This window comes from Rattus norvegicus, chromosome 5 (assembly GCF_036323735.1).
Source record: "Rattus norvegicus strain BN/NHsdMcwi chromosome 5, GRCr8, whole genome shotgun sequence".
NCBI lineage: Eukaryota > Metazoa > Chordata > Mammalia > Rodentia > Muridae > Rattus > Rattus norvegicus.
Window position 1 is genome coordinate 142,660,574 of NC_086023.1, and position 12,627 is coordinate 142,673,200.

At 54.4% G+C, this 12,627-nt stretch overlaps 1 protein-coding gene across 2 annotated transcripts; it reads right to left on the minus strand.

The window, feature by feature from the left end:
- Positions 1-619: 619 nt before the first annotated feature.
- On the minus strand, positions 620-9,478 carry Zc3h12a (zinc finger CCCH type containing 12A). Of its 2 annotated transcripts, NM_001077671.1 has the most exons (6): positions 9,352-9,412; positions 8,178-8,654; positions 4,012-4,151; positions 2,859-3,093; positions 2,330-2,436; positions 624-2,147 (listed from the first exon to the last, which is right to left on the minus strand). In NM_001077671.1, the coding sequence occupies exons 2-6, from the start codon at positions 8,618-8,620 to the stop codon at positions 1,282-1,284; spliced, it is 1,791 nt and encodes a 596-aa protein (NP_001071139.1). In that variant the 5' UTR covers positions 8,621-8,654; positions 9,352-9,412; the 3' UTR covers positions 624-1,281. The 2 variants fall into 2 exon arrangements, with proteins under 2 accessions (XP_063143821.1, NP_001071139.1); XM_063287751.1 differs by lacking the exon at positions 8,178-8,654 and having other exon boundaries at positions 620-2,147; positions 9,352-9,478.
- Between the last annotated feature and the right edge of the window lie 3,149 nt (positions 9,479-12,627).

Genomic DNA, 12,627 nt, shown 5'->3' on the forward strand with positions numbered 1-12,627 from the left:
TCCTGTGTGGCGGTGGGAGGCAGGTCACATACCTAGCATGTATTATCTCACCGAACCCTCGTGACAAGCCTGTAAGGTAGCTGCCATTAGGATTCCCATTCCACAGATGAGGAAACTGAGGCCTGGGGGGGATAGTTCCTTGCTCCAGCTGGTAGAGTCTGTGGCAGGGCCTCTCCCAGCTGCTGCCGCTACCCCAGCCCTCCCCTCACCCTGCTTTGCAAACCCTGGTTCTCTGAACATACAGCAGACCTGGGAGGAGCCTGAGCGCAGCACCCAAGGGCTCCCTCACCCACTCGGATCACCCCACCCTCTATAGCTTTAATCATTTCCCTGTTTCCGACCCTCAATTCTTGTCAGCAGAGAAAAGGGGAACAGCTCCACCCGCTACCACCCCAGTAGGCCCCTGCCCAGCTGAAGCCATAGGGCTCTGCTGTTGCACTTCTGCTTCCTGCAGCTGCCACCTGCTGTGTCCAGGGCCACCTCACCTCCTATTCAGGTTCAGTTCCAAGGGACCAACTGTTTCTGGGAACCCTCCTGAGGACAAGGAGTGACATCAGCCCTACTGGCTGCCTATCACTCCAGAGCACCTGTACCCACCAATCACAGCAAGACCCTTAAAGTGATTCAAATGACTGGCAATAGCCTTTATTTTGATGATCTTTTCGTTTAAAACATTTAAATCCTGTCTCTGTACATGGCGTAGTACGTGTGTCCTCCCACCTGTGGGGAAGGGGAAGGGGAAGGTGTGGAAACAGGGCCTTGGAGCCCTGGTGTGTGTGGGGTGGGGTAGGTGGGCAGAGCGGGCGAGTGGGTTAAAACAAGCATCTTGCTTACTAACATGAAGCCTCACACCCTGTGAACAGGGATGAGGCTGCATTGGCTTGAGGGGGGCCTCAGAGGGCAGGCACATGGTGCCCAACTAGCCGGTGGTGCCGGCGTCCCAGGGACAGGGTAGAGGATGGGGTTTAGCTCAGACCTCTGCTCCCCAGACCCTCTACCCTGCCCTCTGAGAAAAAAAGAGGGTTTGGGCATCAGCCACGGATGGACGGCCTGACCGGCAGCGTCTCCTTAAATGACAGAGATACAATGTGTATCAACAGGGTGATCACTTCTGACCCGTGGGGAGTAGATAGAGGGCCACAGGGCCAGAACCAATCCTATGGTATCTGGTTTGAGGATTCCCTTGCCTGCTCCACTTGTCCCTCTGTCCAACTTCCAGGGTAGGCCAGGGGCTGGGGACCGATCTGTGATGCCTGATAGCCCCTTGAGCCACCTTCTGGTTTACTCACTGAGGTGCTGGGACTTGTAAGAAAGGATCTCAGCGGCCAGCTGCTGGGGGTCCAGGAGCTGTGGGAAACGACCCATCACAGCTTCTACCAGGTGTGGGGGAAAGACACCACACAGCTTGGTATACACACCAGCCCTTTCTTTGGCCAGGTCGCTCACCCTGCCCCAGGGGTCCCCACTGGCCCTGGGTCTGGGTCTCTGGGGCTCCTGAAGGACTGGAGTGGGTGGGGGCAATGGGTATGGCTCAGACCAGTACTCTCTGGCTGGGTAGGTGGGTGGCGGGGGCACATAGTCGGTGGGGACACTGAAATGGCCAGTACCGATGGCTTGTCTAAAGGGAGAAAAGGCAGGCGCTGCAGGGAGCTTGGATCCATAGGTTTGGTAACCAGTATAAGGACCCCGAGTGGGGCCCGACTCCCCAGGGCTACCTCCTCGCAACCCCCACAATTCTGACATCTGGCTCTCCAGGGAGCCAATGCCTGAATCAAGGCACTCCTGGGAGGTGTATGGGAGCGAGTCCAGGGTGTGTGGGAGCCACTCTGTGGGCCCAAAGCTGCCCCCACTAACAGGGAGGCTCCTGCCAGCCGGAGCACAGGTCTGTGTTGAGCCTTCTTGGTGGGGGCCTGGGGAGGATCTGGTACCCAGTTTTTTCCCATCTGGGCTGCCTGGCTCAGCCTCTAGGGACATGGAGTTGGGCTGAGAGGCAGGGGAAGGCCTCTGGCTACTTTTGTCCTTGACTGGAGTCCTGGGGGGCGAGAGAAGGGCGTTGGCCCGGAGCTCATCAGCCACAGAGCGCTGGGGGCGGCTTGGCCGCTCCGGGTGGAAGAACCGGCACTTGATTCCATAAGTACATTTTCTCCCTGCAAGGACAGAGAGGGTCTCTAAGTGGGGCCAGAGGGGGTAAGAGGCACGACTTGGGATTTAGGTGGTCTAGAACGGGTGGTCCCCACAAGGAAGCCACAAGTGGGCGTGGGTGGGGTGGGGCAGGCAAGAGAAAAGGTAGGGTTAAAAAAAGGGTATTAAGGACAGAGCTGGATCTCACCATAGGGACATGGCTGCTTCCTGTGTTCAGAAGGCAGTGGTTTCTTACGCAGGAAGTTGTCCAGGCTAGGCCCGTGGCGTCCTAAAGGGTCGTCAGGGGGCATGAACCTGTGGGAGGTGAATGGAACTCTCAGGAGATAGAAGTCATGAAGAGGGAACAAGGAAAGAGGGAGCTACATGCCCAGTTCCCAAGATGTTTGTCTGCAGGATGTCCCCAAAGTCTCGGAGTCTGCGGCTGGGTCACCGCAGAGGATGGGACCCCTCAGTGCAGAGGTAGAGCCCAGGGTCATCTTCAGGGCATTCCCTAGCCTGGGAGCTATCAGGAGGCCACAGGCTAGCATCTTGGGATCTTGGGATGTGCCCTGCCATAGATGAAAGAGCCATCTAGGGACGTATTGGTTCTGTCTCAAGCTCGCTTCAAGTGCCAAGCCCCCTATCAAAAAGTTCTACTGTCCCCAGCCTTCTCTCTGCAACGCCATGTCACCCCCAAAGCTGCAGCCCAGCAGAGCCAGTCTCCAGCCGTGACGTACTTGTCATTGACGAAGGAGTACATGAGCAGCCTCTCCTCGATGAAGCGCTTCCACTCCTGCCTCTCGCCTTGGAGGTCCCGGTATGTGTCATTGGACACCACCACTCCGTCGGATTCATAGGCCAGCTTCACAATGAATCGGTCATCGTAGCACACTACACGCTTGCCACCGACCCGCCTGGATGGCGTGAACACCAGGATCTTCTTTTTCTCTAGTTCCCGCAGAATGTGCTGGTCTGGGGGATGAACAGGTCAGGGACCATTGCAGACCGGGAGATAGACCCACAGGGTTCCATGGCTCACAGTGGCTGGGCTCAGAGGCTGTTTACACCAGTTTCAAGAGGACAGAAACCAGCTGTGTAGAAGCCAAGTGCACCTCTATGCAGGACCATCACACTCAGCAAGAGTGTGGAGCCGAGAGAGGCTCTTCCTGTGTCCCCTCTGGCTTGTGTGCCTTGCCTATACCACAGGGGTCTAGGAAGAAGTGTCCTGGCCCTGTCCCCTGCATATTCAAAACAACACTCCCAGCTCTGTTCAGAAGAGGCCCAGAAGCCCCCAGCCTGGCCCCGATTTGCAGACTTCTTAAAGAGCTGCCTCATGTCACTTCTCCTCAAGATGGGGGCTTTCATGAGAGTGACAGCTGCAGCAGGGCTTTCACACTGCACTGAGCATTCACCTGGAGCTGAGCTTTCACATTGTGCTGGGTTAAGCACTTCTGTACCATTCTCAACTGGTCCTTCAGCAGTGTTCGGAGGATGCTACCTCCGCCCTGCCCCATTTCACAGACGAGGAGCCCACGGCTAATGGCTACTTATGGCTCTTGACCTGAGTTACTTAGGGCCAAGCATCTCACCCTGTTTTCTTGGCCTAGTACCCACAGTCTCAGTCATGAAGCTACACTGCCCCTCTGCCACTGGAGACGTTGAAGGAGGGACACCCGCCTCCAATAGGATGAGGAAGACGTCCTGAAGCTACACAGGTGACTTCCAGCCATTCCTGTCTTAACTGGGCTACTGAAAGCAATAGGAATTGGAAAAAGACAGGCTGGTCCTTCTTACAGTTTAGAAGGTGCTGTCACTATTTAAAGACCCTTTTGGGGAGCACCAGAGTCCCCGGTACGGTGAGGCTATCCCACTTCCAGAGGGCACACATACCTGTGATAGGCACATCTGGCCGAGGCTGTTCCTTCCTCCACGATGGCACAAACACGGTGATGTCTGTATGGCCCCGCTCCAGAAACCAGTTCACAGCCAGCAAAATGCCCCGGCAGGAGAAGACTTCTTTGTTCCCATGGCTGGCAGGGAAGGGCAAGGTTAGCTCAGAGTAGCTGGTCTGTAGTCAGCCAGGCCAGAGCAGAAGTAAGAAGTGAGCCACAGTCTAGTCCTGCTTGGCCTTGCTGGGCAACTGCACGACTCAGACCATGGCCCTCTGCCAGTAGGGCCTAAGGCCTTGTCCCTGGGCTGGTTCCCACAGTGCCTGATGGACAGCCCCTGGAAGGGACTTTCCCTACGATTCCATCTCCTAAAAGTGTGGATCCACCCAGGAATCTAGCCACACTGGCTCCCCATGTAGAGGGGGAGGGTCAGGCCATTTGCAACATACCTGGGGGTGGGGAAAAGCGATGGGAGAATTGGGGATCCTGCCCCACCCAAGTTGTAGGGACCATGGGGACCCAGTTGTGCACAAGCAGGCTGAGTCACCTCTTTCCCTCAACACTACATAGCAAGGAGGCACCAGTGAGGGAGGCGGGGGAGGGAGGCACCAGCCATGTTAAGCGGGAGAAACCAGACTGTACCGGATTAAAGATCAGTCTGTGCATAAGATCTCAGGGGCATGGGGAGTCATCCCTCCACAAGGGTCAGGAAATAACAGAGCCAGGAGCTTTTCAGTGTGAAAGTGAAAGGCAACCTCTTTTCCTCTCAAGAGGCTGGTTCCCTGCAACACTGCCTTGCCCCTCCTTGCCCCCCCCCCGTCTCCTCCTGGCCCCCCCCCGACACCCCCCCTCCCAGGGAGGGTGTGACCCTTGGCAGAAAGATGGGCAGGAAATTGCTGGGGAACTCTGCTTGCTCACAGGAAGGCTGGGGCATCAGGCCTTGGCCTTGTTCTATCTAAACATGGTTTTCCTCGGAAGCAGCTTAGATGCTTGCCCTGGTCTGTGTCTCTGCCCACAAGCTTGGTGGACAGCTTTTGTAGACAAGCTCTTTCACCCCAGAGGGACAAACTTCCCTAAGGCTCGAGGCCAAAGTCTCTGGCAAGGTGGATCTCTGGGAGTGCTGAAGGAAGGAGGGATGGAGCTTGGGGCTCCCTCCCCAGCAAGCCCTGCCTCTTGTTAGCCCCAGAGTGAGCAATTCAGTCTCATATTTGGCAAATAAAACAGAATAAATGTTACGCAAAAGAGGCAAGTCCATGGCAGACCACATCCTGTGGGTAGCTTTGGGGGAGTGATAGCTGGAGCCCCAAGAGAACATAGAGTGGGAAGAGGGGCAGCTGGAGGTATGGAGGCTATCTTGGGGCGAGGCTCCAAGGTCTAGAGGTCTCTGAATTGTGGAGGAAACAAAGTCCACCCTGAGGGAGCACTCACACCCTCCTGGTCCCAGGCAGCTTGCTCATAATCAGTTAATATTCACTGGGAGCTGCAAACCTAGCCATTCTGTGCTCTACAATGAATTACCAGCGAGCCCACAAGAAATACATTGCCATTGCTGTCCCTTTCCCCTCTGTTCCGATGGTCTAGAGACCAGTTACACAGCAGCCAGTGATCAGAACCACCCTGTTGTTACTTAGGTACCAATAGCCCTGATGGTTGGGAAAGGCATGGAGTCCACCTAGACCATGACTCTCAGGATAGAAAGGAACTTTGTACAAGTTCCCTGGCTTAGTGCTAAGAGGTGAAAGCTGAACCAGGGTGTGGGCTGCTGGGTTGAGTGCTGTCCCTTACAGAAGACCCAAAGTGTATGTGGGAGAAAAGTAGTTTCTGCATATGGAGAGGAAGAAGCATCCCCACAGCCAGAGAAATGGTGAGCGATTTGCAGTGAATTCTTAGCTCTTCTTTCTGGAAGCCAGGTGACATGTCAAAACCTCTGAGAAGCCCTCCTGCACCTGCCAGGGCAGGTCCCAGTCTGGGGCTTCACAATGTCCAGTGCTGCCCCATCACACTGCCTCCCTCAGATGTGATGCAGGCGTCTATCTTGTGGCTCTCTGTCGTGAGTGTGCAGAATCCACGTGTGGACTCACAGGACCCTCCTGGACCAGCACACGAGTGTGAGGATCCTAAGATGCCAAGGTCCTTAAGTTGCATATTGCCTGTGGGCATTTCAAACCCTGGCTGGGGACAAGTCTGCTCTCAGCAGTGCTGGCACTGGGATGTTTCCTCAGCAGGTAGTCAGAGGCCTATTCTTGGCAGGGAGAGCACTTGAGGCCTGAGGCCCAGAACACCAGGACAGCTCATTCAGCTCACTGCAATGCAGGAAGCTTGGTTGGCCCAGGAAAACCAACTTCCTCCTACTCACAGAGTCCTGCTGGCCCCATAGTTCAGGGCCCCCAGCCCGATGGGTTGTGATTGTGGAAAAACTCCCATTCCTGCCCAAGGACAAGGCAGGGCTAGCCTCCCCAGGTGAGAAGAACTGCCTGGGCTGGGCCTAGCTAGTGGAGGAAAATTCCCTTAGAAGGAAACAGAGGTGAATTTCCCCACGATTTGCATATGGTGGGGGCTAGCTGGCCTGCCCTTGTATGTGTGGGGAGCAGCAGGCTAGGAACCCAGCAGCTGCTGAGACAGGAAGTGTGAGGCTGGAATTCCCCTTCCGTGGCCACCCCAGCTCAGAAACCCCCAGCAGATAGGCAGGCGGGCAGGCAGAAGGAGGGGCAGACAGTGTCTGTCTGTCTCTGGTATCAGCTCCCCTCCACTACTGCCCCTCCTCCCGTCCAGGCCCCTCCTTCCCCTGCCCAGAATACAAATACACAGAGCACATGGCTGCCCACAAGACTCATAACACCCAGCCCAGGCCTCTCAGGGGAAGCCAGACCCCTCCTAATTCCTCCCCTAGCTCAGGACCTCAGAGAGAACTCCAGGCGCTGAAGGTAACCAGTTGGACCTGCTGCCCTCTGGCATGGGAGCCAGCATTTCTTGGCCTTCCAGCCCAGGATCAGCCCATTTTACAGATGTGACGACAGACCCAAAGATGGTAGAGAAGGGCTGCCTCCATGCTAGCTAAGTAGGGTCAGGACCAGCTGGACAGCTCACTTGACCCAGCTGGGCTGGGAGTAGGTAGGACCAAATGCCAGGTGGGGAAGAAGCTGACATCATAACAGGTTGGGCAGTCCTCTTGAGAGAGCCCTTAGGGCATCTAGAAAGGAGACTTCCCCTCTTCCTGTTCTTTTTGCTGGGGTCTCCCCGGGTCCCTGCCAACAGGAACTTTTCCTTGTACTGATCCACCCAGCCCTGAGTCACCAGCCCGCTGTGCAGGGAACTGGGAGAAAGCAGGGCTGGAGGGTGCGGCCTGGATAGAAGGGAGAAGTCAGGGCTCCTTAAGGTCAGAGGCAGGCTGGCTCACATTCTGCCTCCACCCCACCCCATTCCCTGAGAGATATGCAAAGGCGACAAGAGATCTGGGAACCCCCCCCCCCCTCAGAGATCAGTCCAGCCCAAGTGGCTTCAGCTGGTATAGATCTCAGTACAGCTCACCTGAGCCCAGAGCATCAGGCCACTGGTGCACACGCAGTGCAGCGGATGAGCCAGGTCTGACCAAGAAGTCACAGCTGGCTAGGGCTAGGAAGCTCCGAGTAACTAATAAGCCTTGCTTCTGTGGGAGCTCGAGTCTGGGACAAAGAGATCCCGGAGGGCTCGAGCCACTGAATAAATAGCACCTGTTCACTGGGTTCTTGTACCTCTCTACGCTCTATGCATTTTCTCCCCATGGGGGCCACCTGGGTGGAAAGTTTGACAGGAGACTGAAGAAAAGGCTCAACTAGCTCCTGGAAAGCTCTTGAGCCCACAGGTTAATCCTCTGTACTGCCCTGCCTCGTGCCACAGGCAAGGAGAGGACTGGTCTCAGGAGACACATGGCACAAGGTACACTCTGGGCAAAGAAGGCTTCTCATTTATCAAGAAGTGTGACTCTGGGCAAGGGTTTGAGCGGTTTTCCTTCTTACAGGATTCTAGAAACACCCCCGAGGAAATCTTTAAGGCTTAAGGGGTCCTTCTGGCACAAGGTGGGATCTCACAGAGAACGTTTGCATTTCCTCACCAGTCCTTGAGAAAAGCAAAGCTCCCTTCCCAAAGGAAGAGTTGCAGACACCGTTCCACAGGTCTCTCCACACATACCTCATGGCCACGTTGCTTCCGTCGATGACCACTGGTCTCAGGTCACTGCTCTCTTTGTCCTCCTCTGGGAGTGAGGGTTCTACAGTGGAAGGCTTGGGGGTGCTTCCACCCCGGGGCACCAGAGGGGGCTGGGGGCAGGGGTCTGTGGAGGCCTGGCACTCTCGTTCAGTAGCTGAACCGTGCTTCACCAGCTCCCCCAGCACCGTGTTGGTGTCTGCTTGGACTCCCAGCTTCTGCAGGGCACTGTGGATCTCAGAAGACGAGTATCCCAGTTTACGGAAAAAGTCCACCTTCATCTGCAGCTCGGAAGCAGAGGCCTCTTTAGCCACAGGATCCTGGTCTGGCTGAGGTTGACCTTGGCAGCTGTGTCTGTCCTCAAGCCCCCACAGACTCATGGTGGGGCTGATTTCTTGGACAAGTTTCTTCCCACAGGGGTCACTCATATTTCACATTCTTGGAATGCGTCCATCACAACTCCTATTGACCAGACCACAGGGTTAGGGGCAAGGAATGCCCATTATAGGTCTCTTTCAGCCTCTCTTCCACAGGATGAGGCAACATGAACTGAGAAGACACACTATTCAAAGTCATTCTCACGTGTCAGCCCACAAGCTGTGCTCTCAAGAGCTCTGAGCAAGAAGTTATTTTTATAAGGGGGAAACCAAGGCACAGGCAGTAAGAATTTACTCAAGGTCATCAACTCATAGTTTGTGATACAAACATTTGAACTTGGTCTGACTCCGCCCCCAAACCCGGTTCTGTTCCACGCCAACCCAAGGGACCCAGGAGGCAGGGGCGGGGCTCTCAGAAGGAAACTGGGGCTGGAAGTGCGCAAGGGGACCCAGGGGCTTCCCCATTGTGGTCACCGCCTTCGTCCCTGAGTCTCATACTTCGTCTCAGGGACAGCGCTCCATTCCGGGAAGGACAAGTTTCCGGGGTGACCCACGGGGAGAAAAGTTGCTGGGCGGACTCTGGTTGGCTACTGGGCCCGGTGACGCGAGAAGGTCCTGGCTAGAGCCCCGCGCGCGCCGGGTGCCCCAAGACACCCCACTCTACGCACCAGGGTGAACTCAGCGGGGTCCCAGCGACCAGCGATGGAGACACTGCCCGAGCGCGACCCTCCCAGAGCGGGACCCAACGCAGCGCAGCACCCGCCCCACCCGGGAGCACTCACCCCGCCGAGCGCCCGACGCCGTCCGAAGAGTGTCCATGGAGCCGAGTCTTGGGCTCTGACGGCACCTTAGTAGCCGCGACAGGCGGGCAGGTGCTTTAAGGGCAATGACGCGGAAGCCGGGCAGGGCCGCCGCCCCTTCCTGCTCCGCCTCTCTCCTGCCCGCCCCCCGGTAGGCCCGAACCGGTCCCGCCCCGTTTCTGAACAGATCCCGCCCCAGCATCTCTAGCCACGCCCCCGGCCACGCCAAGTCTGGGCGGCCTCAGGCTTGTACCGCGACTGCTTAAGGCAGGCGCTGCAGAAGCAGGTTCCGTGCACCGGGCAAAACCGGAATAGAACGGCCTTGCAGGTTCACTTCAACCACTTGACAGGTCCACCCGCCTGGTCCAGGCTTCCAGTTGCACAAGCTGAGGCCACAGCCGTGGGAGGTCACACCTCCCTGCCTGGTGAGGAGCGGGACACTCCAGTTCAGTGACATAGGCTGTGAACTGAAGCCGGTTCAGAGATGGAGTCACACTCAGGTCCAGGGACACTTTTCTTGAAGTAAATACCTTCCCAAGACAGGAGTTGCACAGTGGTGGAGGAAATGCCAGGGAAAGAAGGGACATTGACACCAGTCGCTATGGGGGAGTCCATGAAGAATATTATTAAGCACACTGCAGAAAAGCATCCTGTCTCTTACTCTCAAGAGGTGACAGGTCACTGGTCACCATCCCTCAGTCGAGCACAGCCCTTTACACTATCAACCTGGGGCTTAGGTGATGGGCAGATCTTTGTGCTCGTGAAGCTTTATTTCCTTTGGCTTTTGTTCTTTCTGACACAAGGTCAAGCTACATAGCCCAGGCTAGCCTTAAACAACCCAGTGGCCCCATCCCTCGACTTTCTGTGTGCTGCAGTTACAGGGTCGAGCAATCATGGTGGCTCCATTTATCGCTGAGAAACGCAGAAAAAAGCTGAAGGGCCTCAGACAAACAGACCAAGGCCGGAGCTCCCCTTCCAGAGCACCAGGGACTACACTATGAGCATTCTGAGGGCCACTAGTGACCCAGAGCAGAGAGAGCCTGGCTGTGTGTGTGTGTGTGTGTGTGTGTGTGTGTGTGTGTGTGTGTATGCTAGAGAAGAGAGAGGCGCAAAGGAGAGGGAGAAAGGGAACAAGGGAACCCAGGACCTGCACCCAGGAGGACAAAGTCTTCCTTCTTTGCATAAAGGGAAACTGAGGCTCAGGAAGCTAAAACACTCAGAACAAAGCGCTTACTACTGGGTGCCAATACTTTGGTCATGTCTCACCTGTCTAAGCAAATGCAGGTGTCTTCTAAGGACATTGGTTGTTTCAATAAAATGGTTTTATAGTAAAAGACACCACCAACATAACTATATACCTTTAGCCTAAAAAGTGATAATATTTTTATTGACTTTATTTAGTTTTTAATTACCTTATTGATGTGCATGGGCATTTTGGATGCATGTCTGGTGCCCAAGGAGGCCACCAGGGGCTGGAATTGGAGTTATAGATGGTTGTGAGCTGTAATGTGGGTGTCGGAAACCAAACCAGGATCCTCTGGAAGAGCAGCCAGTGCTTTTTTTTTTTTTTTTTTTGAGCTGAGGACTGAACCCAAGGCCTTGTGCTTGCTAGGCAAGCGCTCTACCACTGAGCCCCCAACCCTGCAGCCAGTGGTCTTAAACACTGAGTTCTCCCTCCAGTTCCCAATAACATTTTTTAAAACCGCGTCTCTGTCACCTCTTGCATTGTTTTTAAAGGTTTATTTTTATTTATGTAGATGAGTGTTTTGCTTTCATGTAATTTTGTGTACTACGTGAATGCCCGGTGCCCTGGGAGGTCAGAAGAGGGTGTCAGATCTCTGCAGAACTGGAGGATGGATTGTTGTGAGCTGCTGTGTGGGAACTGAACCTGGTTTCTCTGTACGAGCAGCAGGTGTTCTTAAGGGTTGGGCAATCTTTCCAGCCCTGTTTTGCTTTTCGAGACTGGGTCTTATGGAGCCTAACTTAGCTTTGAATTTACTATGTAGCAGAGGTTATCCTTGATTCTTAATCCTCGTCCCCCCAACTCTCGCATGCTGGGGTGACAAGAATGTGCCACCATGCCTGGCTTTCCATGTGTCCATCATCTAACTAGGTGCCTTTGAGGACTTCTGGGTGTCCCTACCACAGTGCCTTCCCTCTGGAGGAAGTGGTGTCTTGAATCTGTGCCAGTCATTCCCTCACGTTGCTGCCTTGTGTTGACACTGTATTGTTTAGAGTTTTAGGTAAATAGACTCCTTCTATAAGGACATGGCTTCCCTTTTCACACAGGCTTATGATGGTAAAAGTTCATGTCTGTTGCCTGCATACTTTTTTTTTTTTTACTGCCAAGAATCATCCTACTTCGTGGAGAAACTCAGAACTATTTGTCCCTTCGATTATATTGGATTCTGTGTCTATGATTTGGATATTATCTGTCTTACTCTTGGGTTTGTTTCATTTTGTTTTTTATTTATTTATTTATTTTTTAAAGACAGAGTCTCACTACACAGCCTTACCTCAGCAAGGACTAATTATGTAGGCAGTCTGATCTCAAATCGCCGAGACCCACCTCCCTCTGCTTCCCAAGTGCTGTGATAAAAGGCTTGGACCACACGCACACCAGCTTCCTTTCTTGTCTTATTTGCATATTAATCTATCGAAAGCGTCTTGCTGTGTAGATAAGGTTTGATTCCAACTCTTGGTCCTCCTGCCTTTGTCTCCCGAGTGCTGGGATTGCTGACACACGGCTTGCCCTCAGATAACTGAAGAGTTGAGAAAGTGTCACTCAGAGGTTGGGAAGGGTAAAGTTAAGACCTGGAGTTGGTGGGGCTGGAAATGCTGCAGCCTTCCTTACTACATCCTTAGATTCCTAGTTGTAGAGGCTTTGGGAGGCTGCAGGGAGGAAGGACGTGGGGTTAGTGGGCACCAAGACACACAGGCATGTGCTTGGTTGGTGCCTGGCGCTGGAGGGTGGAAGCAGAAGAGGGAACCCGATACATCCTTGTTGAGTGCCAATCTCATGACTGGTGCTGAGCACGTGGCAAGCTCATGGTTAGTCCTGCTGAACTCAGTGCACTGTCCTGTCATCTCCCCACTCCCCTCTTGTATCTGTGCTCAGTGTTAATAAGCATCATTCTCTGTGGCGAACCACCTTTCAGATGGACTATTAAGTGACATGTCTGAGTTAAAAACCACTTTACCTGCCTGGGTCCTCTTCTGGTGAGGGCACTAGACAGGAATTCCACCAGTGTTCCCAGG